At 44.4% G+C, this 10,791-nt stretch overlaps 1 protein-coding gene across 1 annotated transcript in view; it reads right to left on the reverse strand.

The window, feature by feature from the left end:
• The window catches only part of MREG (melanoregulin), a 45,005-nt gene extending 34,239 nt beyond the window's left edge, over positions 1-10,766 (reverse strand). The window contains exon 1 of the mRNA XM_019554594.1: positions 10,614-10,766. Coding sequence (XP_019410139.1) covers positions 10,614-10,720 — 107 coding nt within the window. The 5' untranslated portion in view covers positions 10,721-10,766. The remainder of the gene's footprint in view (positions 1-10,613) is intronic.
• Positions 10,767-10,791: the final 25 nt, after the last annotated feature.

The following is a 10,791-nucleotide window of genomic DNA, read 5'->3' on the forward strand; positions in this document are numbered from 1 at the left end:
CAGTGCATTGCTCCTCACCCCTCCAACAGACTGCTGCAACAAGCTGCTCTAGTACCCAGCCAGAATTCTACTGTCCACTTCCCCCACCTTTTCCCCCTTTTGTTGGCACTTCTTAGCCGTGAGATCATCTGTTCAATAAAAGCTATCTTTAATGACCAGCTGTACCCTCACTCCCTACTTGACCACAGCCCCTAGGGACCAAAAAAACTTTGGGTCCAAGGTCCTTACCACCCACTCCAAGTCAGGCAACCATATTGCAGAGCTGAGTCAATTTCCGTCTATTGACATTTACCAAACTTATGTTTAGGATAAAAGCAGAGAAGTGAAAACACCCCTAGCTACAAGTCCCTGGGATCCCCCCCCAAAGCACGGGTGCAAGAACTCCCTCCTACGTGCCCCCTGGGATGTATGCTGGGCTGGGTGTTTACTTCCACCCCATGGTGGTAGAGCAACAGTACTTCATACAACTGTGAACTGGTTCCAATTTGTGACAATCTGGAACTGTTCAATTGACACATGTCCCAACACAGTAAGGGGTGTATTCTGGTTGCACCTTTGCCCTGAGACCAAGAAGCCTGTATGCCAGTTTGACAGTAGGACTTGGTCTATTGCCCAGTGCTGACAGTACAAGACATCACTAATAGGGCACTACACTAGTAAAAGGTGCTGTACTTCAGACAAGATGAGAAAGCCACAGACCTTAAAAAATCTTACAATATTTGAAAGATCTTTTTCAGAGCCAGCATCTGTCCAATACCACATATTCAGTATATGATCACTACCACACTCATTGTCAGAGGCAACAGGGTACTACACCAAAGACAGATTTATTTTTTTAAACTCTTGATTCTAAAGTTAAAGAGCTTTATCTCCCTTTAGCTTCAGTATAGTTGCCTCCGCCCCAGAAGTTACTGGTGTTCAGGTAACTCCAAAACATCCAGATCACCCACAAGCTGAAAAGAGTTAACTAACAGTGGGCTCCACAGTATATGGCTACAGTTGGCAACATTCCCAAGCAGTCCCTCTTTGGCTTGAGAGGTTTAGCAAGATTTCTATGCCAAAAGAAGCAGTTTAAATACTCCTTTACACATTCCTACATGACACAGTAAGTCCCAACATGCCCCACTCTCACACCTGTATATGGGCTGGGGAAAATAGTTCTAGGAGTCAGAGAGCAGAGGCAGAGCCATTTCTGACTCAGATTAACATCATCAACTCAAATTATGATTTCTCTTTTCTTCCAAATACAGATCCACTCTGAAAGTTCCTCTCATTCTCAAAAAGGAGCAAGGGGTTCCCCCTCCAAAACTAAAGTGTCTTGACCCTATATTATTATTACTGCCTTGACCCTCTATTATTCTTTCCCTCTATTCAGCACTGGTGAGGGCACATCTAGAGTATTGTGTGCAGTTTTGCTCCCCACCCCCACATTATAGGAAGGATGCAGACAAGTTGGAAAGAGTCCAGTGGAGAGCAACAAAAATGGTTAGGGGGCTGGGGCACATGACCTGTGAAGAGAGACTGAGGGAACCGATTTAGTCTAGAGAAGAGAAGACTGAGGGGAGTTTTAACAGCAGCCTTCAATCACCTGAAAGGTGGTTCCAAAAAGGATGGAGCTAGACTGTTCTCAGTGGTGACAGATGACAGAACAAGGAGCAATGGTCTCAAGCTGCAGCAAGGGAAGTTTAAGTTGGATATTAGGAAAAACTCTCTCACTAGAAGCATGGTGTAGCACTGAAAAATGTTACCTGGGAGAGGGGTGTGAAATCTCCAACCTTGGAGGTTTTTAAGGCCCATCTTGACAAAGCCCTGGCTCCAGTGATCTAGCTGTGGATGGTTCTGTTTTGGTCAGGGGGTTGGACTAGATGATGTTTTGAGGTCCCTTCCAACCCTCATTTTCTAGGATTCTATGATTCCATGACCAAGCATTCAATTTAACCAGCCATCACAATCACAAACCCCATGTGATGCCCATATGCTGATGCTTCTGAATGCCATTTCTAGGGCAGATTGGCCATCCTGCAGCACATGCCACAAGTGGCACAAGCAGCATGTGTGAGTGGGGGGGTGGGGTTGTGGCATGCAGAAGATCAGGAAGGAAGCAGAGAACACAGCAACCGATCAGACAAGGAGCGCAAAGCAGAACAGATCAGGAAGGAGATCAGAGTGGCACTCTGGGAGGGTGTAGGACTTACCATGTGGCACACATGCCAAAAAGGTTGGTCTCCACTGCTCTAGGGCATCTGTGATTTAAGCTTAGCTATTCAGGCTTAGAGTGGGAACAGTCAAAATATAAAGCATTAGTTACTAAGTATTTCAGGACTCCAACATGCTAGCAGGGGATTTCATGTACACTATGAATATTTATAGACTCAGAAATAAGTTTGTTCCCTACTGGCTCACAAAACCTCTAATTCCTTTGGCTAAAAACAAGCCTAAAAATAATGCCCATGAGTGTCTGTGTAAGCAAGTTCTCTGAATATCCTAATCGTTATAAATCCCAAGAAATCAACAGAATTACATGTATAATCCCTAGTATGACCATCAAATTAATATTTGATCCTACCTCCTAGTTCCCATGTAACCAACAAATTTATAGTTTGGCAACAGAAACTTCTGGGATGCCAATTAAAATCACCATCAATTTTTAACTTGCTTTTGCCTTTTGACAGGCATCAAGGTAGCCTTTTCACAGAGGCTACCTCCAGATAAGATGCCACTGTTTAAGAAGGCCTCTAACCCTGTGATTCTCAACCAGGGTGTCAGGACACCTTGGGTGGCACAAGATCCTTTGAGGGGTACCACAGGAGGAGTGAGGAGATAAGTACAAAAGGACAGCCTCAGGCTCTCCCTCTCTGGTTCATCTCCCACCCCCATTGCCCACCCTCTCTCCAAGGAAGTAAGCACTGTAATACATTAATTTGTTTTTGAAATGAGGTGCTGCTCAGTTCACAGAAGTTATGGACGGGTGCCTTGAGTCTAATGATGTTGAAAACCACTGCTCTAACCAGTAGGAGGTCTCAGGGTTGATACTATCAGAGGAGGGACAGTAGGTTACTAAACTTGCTTTCCTGTTTGCTTTCTACAAGAAATTGATCGTTTGGGGCTATAGAGATTTTTAATTAGACCCACCATTTGCACATACAAATATCTATTCAAAGATCAAAGAAAGACCTCAGTGGTCACGTAGGCCAAGTCCTGTATAGATGCAGGATTCACTGTTTCTAAATCTTCCCAGAGAGACAGGCTACTCTTGAAAACAAGATTGCACAACTTCACTAGGCAGCCTGTTCTATTCTCCTACAGTTAGGTCAAGTCTGAACTTGTGCCAATGCCAAACAAGGAAAACAGTAACACCAGTGCTCCATCCTTAAACTCTAGTCCATGCACCCTTATAGAACCAGAGAGCTCCTTGAGATGCACAAAAACATAAGCAGAGGACAGTAACATCAGAGCTTTGCACTGATGTCACTTGTTATCCCTGTTCTTGTCACTTCCTTTGAAATAACAATGCATGTCTGTGCACACATGCAAATATACTACTTTTGGCTAACGCTGGAGGTTTTGGGGCTAGTAATGGGGAAGTTACCAAAACACATGACTTATTAAGTGCCAGGAAAACTTGTGTTGTCCAATAAAACAAATTCTAGTTGTGAATAGCCAAGAAAATCCAAGAACAGGTTGTGGGAAAGTCACCTGTCACTTGTATTACTAATGGTCTGCTTTCTCAACATATCAGTGGCTCAGCATATCAGTGGCTAGTGATCAAGCTGTACCGTTCCCCAAAAGGCCATGAGTATAAATTCAGTAAGTTCCCCAACATACTCTGTGGTCAACGAGGGGAACTTCTGCTGCCCCCTGCAAAAGCAGGACAATGCTTTTCCTAAACAGTGGCATTGTAAGTACTGAAGAGAAGTGTTTCGAGGCAGCAAACACCATTTAAGGTCTCAAACCTTCCTCCTCCCTCATAGCAACACCAACAGCTGAACTCTGCCGTGGCCTCACCATCCCTCTCCAAGGAATTTGAAAGGATGTAGCAGGAACTTTCTTGGGTTTATACAGAAAGAGTCATAATTTACTTTGGCTAGAAAACCCACACGGCTTTCAAGAGAAGGATATGAGGCCACAGGGAATGTCTTTTCCCTGGGCAGCTCCTTCTGAATCAAAACACAGATACAAGAGTCCCTCCACAAGGAGCTGGCACAAGGGGAATGCCATGAAGGTTGGGAGAAGTAGATTTGGAGGTATTAGTTCCCTTCCCCCACCCCTTAGGTCTTGGCTGTAGTTTCTCCATTTATTTATACTTAAGTCCTGTTTAGGCACCTATATTCTTGAATTTGGGAGGGGGGGGATGAGTGTGAATCTAGCCTTTCTCTGTAGTCATGAACCATCTCTGCACCCCCACTCAACCACCACTTAAAATGACTGGGTGCCTTCCCATTCAGCCTTAAAGTTCCCTTGACACCCTCTGTGCATGACCAAAAGCACCCAGTCCCCCCAGTCTAAGCTCAGAGACTATGCAAAGTAACACCCAAGGACATGATCTGGTATGCATGCTCTGAGCACCCCATCAGACACTTCACAAAACTTTCCTGCTTTCCGGGCACATTTCAAACAAAGGATAATTTTTCCTTAAATGGACACTGACTTCAAAAAAATTCTGGGAAAAAACAAAATCTTCCATCTCCCTTCCACAGGAATACCTCTTGGAAAGAGGGCTGTCACCTGAAATGCATAAAACTTTCCACATGTACATCATCCTAGCTCCCTGCCACCCTCTGCCCTGCACTCCCCTCCTCCCCCCGCAAAAATAAAAGTTAGTGCCTATGATAAGGCCTATTGCAGAACTTCCTAAGCGGTGCACTAGCTCAGAGTGCACCATTGTTATAACTTCCCATTGATACTTATACAGAAATCTTAATTAGCTTCCATTAGGCAAGAAATTATCCTTCCCCCCCACCCTTTCCTGTTTCTCATTTAATCTCCTGCAGTAATGAATGACTAAGAAAGGAAGGAAACTTCAAAGGCATGGATGGCACAACACTCTCACACCTACAGTAGGTGACACACATTCTGCAAAACCATTTTGTAATTAAATCTTTCTGAACTTCCAACTCTGTAACCAAACCATTTCATTGAAGGTACAACGCTTTTTTAAGGTCATTGGGACTTTTGCTTCAAGGGGACTTCCATCCCTTTAATAATGATGCCTATTTTATTTTAGTGGGTTTTCAAGCCGCATTTATATTGCACATTTTGCCTTGATCCTAAGTGCAAGCAAAAGTTTGTTCACTGGACTTGTATAGCAAGATAAACAGGTAAGAAAATTTCTACCTGTTCACACTGTCCTGTGCCACAGAATCATGTTAGAACACCTTCAGGCATGAACAAAATTTAAATCCTACTCATATATTCAAACATCAGCCAGCCACTGATACAGCAAAACAGATTCAATCCTCAAAATATTTTGCCATTCGTACTTCAGAGCTCTAAAACTTTCTCTCTCATCCCAGTGAATTCCATAAAATAATTACAGAATGTGTCATTTAAATGCAACTACCGCTGGGCTGAAAAGCCACAGCACTGTACCATGCAGCACATGCATCGCGGCAAGAGGATTAGGAACTGTGGTATATGTGAGGGTCAAAGATATATTAGTGTCATGAAGTTTTCCTAAGCATCTGTGCAGGACTGACATCAATGTGGCCTCAAGAAATTATTCCAGAGACTGAAAGAGCAAGATACACAGCTGGCAGAAGGAAGGCATAACCCAACTGCCTTCATGAATTGCTCCAATTACTGGCCCATAGCATTTACTGCTATTATTGCTACAACTAAGCACACCTCTCTCTTGCACAGCAGTTTCTTCCATAGATCTACAAGTACTCAATAAAGGAAGCTACCAATATCCCCATTTTACAGGTAGGGAAACAGAGGCAGAAAGAGAGAAGCGACTTTCTCAGCAAATCAGTGGTAGGAACAGCACCCAGAACTAAGCCTCAATCCTATGTCTTGTCCAGTAGGTCACTCACCTTGCCAGATATAGAAAAAAACCCAAGGGCTAATCTAACCCTAATGAGATTTGAACCTCATGTTCAAACTGCCAGGATACTCCTAGTCGCTATTAGTCTGGGTAGACCTCCACAACAAGGGCCACCACATTATGTACAGATCTGATGATGAGGATTACCCTCTTGTAGTGGTATTAGATCCTGGATTCTGTTTTAAAGCAAGCAATAGGGCAGATGCACAATAGGTCTGCTCCGCACCCTGGGCAGAGGCAGCTTCCAGCTGCTGGTGGCAGTGGTGCGGCCAGCTGGCAGCAATGGCAAGTAGTATCCAGGATGCAGCATTCATCAAACTCTTCTCAGATCTGGCAATCTAATTGTGATGCCACAATTACAAGTAGGCAGAGTCAAAGTCAGAATTAAATGAAGGCAGAGCTAAAGTCTTGCCAAGCACATAATTAATAGCCTGTAATTTCTTAATATTAAAGTGAGGATAAACAGGTCTAATTTTTGTGGGTTTTTTAATATGCTGGCTGCAATATTAAATAGTAAATTCTCCTGTGGATTCCCCACTCCCTCAGACCCATTGAGTCCAAGCTGAAAATGCTCTTTGGGCAAGTCTAAACTAGAGTATCATCCCACCATCCAATGCTGTACTCCTAATACTACTGCAGCTGTTACTTTTGCACCCTCCCTCCCCATCCGTACCCCATTTACCCCCCAGACTGGCACCTGCAACTGCCTGGGTGATCCCCCAGTTACACTACTGTGATAGGGAATAATTAGCATTTCAGCAAAACCTTACCCAGCTATGTACAGCAGTCTCTGTGGGAACCAGAGCCAGTCAGCACATTACACAATCTGGCTTCTATCAAGCAAACACAGAGCTTTCAATCCAGACTAAACACTCAAGTATTAAGACCCTAAATTCTTGAGAATGCCACCAAACAAAGAGTACAAAATACTGTTTCCCCTTTGGAGCAGTACACACCAAGCATATTTCAAGTCTGATGCAACAGGCTACCTGAGTTTTACAAAGGCTGCATTAAATGCTCACCCATTCATTTACACTGAAAGCATTGCCATGACATATGTCACCACTGCCTAGTGAGACCTGAATATATTAGGATAGAAGTCTCTAGCTGATTCATTCTTTAATATGCCATTTTAATTAGGCTGGAACTATTCAGTAAAGGGTTTAGAAACTTAATTCAACATCCGCTTATGTCAGAAGTAGGATTCTAGGTTTGATTTTCTAAACCTCTCAGCTAAGGGATCTAGAATCTCAAAGAAATGTCTATACCTTTCAATATCATAGAGAGAAAATTCCCACATGCAAATTCTCAAAAATTAAAAATAGCGTAACTTACAAATAATGGCCTGATTCAGAAGTTGGCAGCCTACGGCCAACAGGCCAGATCCAGCCCACCAAGACATTTCAGCCAGCATACAAAGCCTGGATATCAATGGCATTTCAGCAAGAGGGATTTCACAGAGGTCAAGTGATAACCAGGTAAGAAGCACCAACCTGTATTGGACTGAGTTGCATTATTTCATCCCACTGCTCCTAAAAGGTTTCTGACCCCTGGCTTAATTAGTAGGTTGTTTTATTTTTGACAATGATGGTTTTTGAACAATGATATTGTTCACAACGATGGGCCTATTTGATACAATGTGGCTAGTAAAAGTTCCATATTTTTGCATGATTTCTTATATAAAGGCAAAATAAGTGGGTCCTTGTTTTGATGCAGTGTTAAGGAAAGGTGTCCATGAAAAAGCTTCTTTATAAGAAAAAATAATTAGGAAAGCTAGATCTTTATTTTAGCTCATACACACAACTGTTGCCCCCACCACTACAGTTTGGCACTTCTATGAAACCAATGGCCTGCTTGCATACACTCAAAGCCTGTCTCAAAGTCATGGGAAAAATTTTCAGTGACTTCAGTAGGTTCTAACAGCCCAAGTGATGTTGAAAAGGGGAAAAGAAAGGTTGTAACCGCTAATCCAGAATTCAGGCTGCAACTCTGCACCCTGTCCCAGCCTGATTCAAGTACTTTATACCCTCCATACTTCCATAGGTCAAAGATCCTGAATGACTGTGTCTTCAGCATGGAAAAATAATTTAGATTACAAGGAGCCAGGGGTATGAACCCACAGTCCATGTCTGCACCATTGCCTGCCCCTGGCTTCAGATGCACACCACTGCCTGAATGTAGTCCATGCAGCTGCATGCTCCCAGCTCCATGCCACTGCCCAACCAGAGATCTGTGCCACTGCATGGCCCTGCTCCATGCCCCTGGACCCACACTGCCCCGATGCAGCTGTACTTCCCTGGTCCAACACTGACCCACACTGCCACCCAAATGCAGCCCCATAGATCCAGCCTGGGAGGAGCCTGTGGCATCTGGATGCAGCCTGGGGCCCAGGGTGAGTCTGACACCCCTGTGATATAGACGTGATCATTTTTTCTTCACACAATGACAGTGACAGATCCATTGTGCAACACAGCAAGCAGAGTAAAGCATTTCTGAACTATATAGACCTTGATCCTGAAAAGACTTCATGCATTTGACTTTGATGTCAGTGTACTGCGAGTAGTCTGAATGAACAGAACATTGAGCCCCAGTTCTGCAAATGATTACTCGTATACATGCGTAACTTGGTGCACTGTTCGCTGTCCCGCTGACTTCAAAGGGGACAAAAAAATTCTGAATGTACTGAAGACTTCACAGGATCACAGCCCTGATTTACATGGTATTGTATGGGAAATTATTTTAACCACATTCGACCAGAATCTGAAGGCACAGGGGTCCTGTGTGTTATTTAAAAAGAGGGAAAACTGGAGTGCTTTTACAACATTGAAAGCTTTATATATAACTGAAAAAGGACAAATTTGTGAAGATCAGTGCTGTATTGTGGAGATTCATATACAGGAAGCAGTGTCATAACAATCACTAACAAATGCAGCAGGATTCTTGTATCACAAATAATGATACAGTGTCAGATCCAGCCACCTTAATATATACACAGTATATATGAACACTGATAGTAAATCAGTGGAATTGTTTCAGGATTTGGGCCTTACTGCAAAAACTATCTGCATACGTGCTTAGCTATATCTACTGCAGGTAGTTCCAATGATGTCAATGGGGCAACATCTTGTGTGTAAAGTAAAGCACATGAATGAATTGGGGCTTTAAGATGCTACTCTACCTGAGAATCTGACTTGCAATACTTAGATGTACTCAAAAGTACCTCTTCTGTGCACTGTTGTGCCAAGTCTCTACCTTTCCTATTTAAACATTATACTGTGGATTGTGCAGAAATGGTAGTAAACACATTAGAAACCCATGACAGACATAGCTATAGATTCATTTTCTACAATGTACTACATCAAAATGTTTTAAAAATCAAGCCCATACAATAGTCTGCATAAAATCTGCTGGTACCTCATGGTATTTGAGACTCCACAGTTTATTCCTTACTCCAAGAGAGCCTACCCCCTGTTTGGCAGGCATTAGCTGACACCAACATTAATGGTGACCATTGTAAAATTACAGTATCAGCACTGCAGTTACAAAGCACACATCACCCAGTGATGATCCTACCTGATATTCTGGAAGAAACACTAAATATTTCAAGAAAGTGGTGTTTGTGTGCTTCAGTCTTTCCAATAAAAAAGATTCACAGCACACGGATTTAGCACACATGTTAAATTACTGAATATACCATCAGGTTTCAATTAGCTCAATTAATCTACTTCCTAAGAAAGATTTATTCTGTGACCCAGCTTTCACAGTATAAGTCTATTGCTAAAGAGGCCTCAATCCCTGAATTACCGGTACCAAAAGCCGGATGTGTCATGTTAACACTCAAATATCAAATGGTTCTCATGGAAAACATGCAGTTAGGTAAAGTGGGCAGGAAAAAAGCAGGTGGCATCAGGGAAGCCACCCATCAAATAGATTTGGTAGGACAAGAAATGAGGCCATCCAAATGTGAAGCATCAAGTCAGCTGCAGGACATTCAGTCCCAGCCAACAGACTGTATTCCTGAAACATTATAACCCTCAGGCAAAACGAGTCCCAAGGCTTGATTTAGGTTTTTTACTACCTTCCTGGTGAAGAACAGCAGCGTTCGCTCCAAGAGGGACTTGCAAAAGGAGACGACCTCCTCTGCACGCAGCCTGGGCAAGGCTTTCTGGAGACGGAGGCGTTTGTGCCGGGGTCCCCCTCAAGAGACCCTCTGGCTCCTTAACAGGGGACCAAAAAATAAGCCCGGCCAGGTTTCGGGTTCAAACTACTTTCCACCCTTCAAGGCAGCTGAAGGCTGCTCTTAAATCCCCGCTCCCCCTGCTCCTCCCCAGGTGCTGTCCTCTGCACCCGTGGAGGTTTTCAAGGCCCTGCTGCACAAAGCCCTGCCTAGGATGATCTAGTTGGGGCTAGTCCTGGGCGGGGGGGTGCACTAGAGGTCCCTTCATAGCCCTCCTTTCCTATGACGCTGTGACTAAACGAGCCCGGCTCCCTCGTCCGGCGCCCCGCGGAGCCATACCCACCGCCGCTGGACTCGGCCCCACGTGCCGCATCCAGATGTGCCCCCCCTTACCTGACCAACGGCTCCTTCTCGGGCAGCGCCGCCTCGGCCGCGCACTGGCGGCAGCGGCACCAGCAGCAGCAGCAGCACAGGGCGCCCAGCCAGTCCCGCAGCCCCATGGGAAGCCGCGGGCTCGAGCCCTTGCGGCGGCGCCCAGCCCTTCGCCGCCGCAGAGCCGGCCCCTCCGCCC

The sequence above is a fragment of the Crocodylus porosus genome, unplaced genomic scaffold (assembly GCF_001723895.1).
Source record: "Crocodylus porosus isolate Cpor-Errol unplaced genomic scaffold, CroPor_comp1, whole genome shotgun sequence".
Classification (NCBI taxonomy): Eukaryota; Metazoa; Chordata; order Crocodylia; family Crocodylidae; genus Crocodylus; species Crocodylus porosus.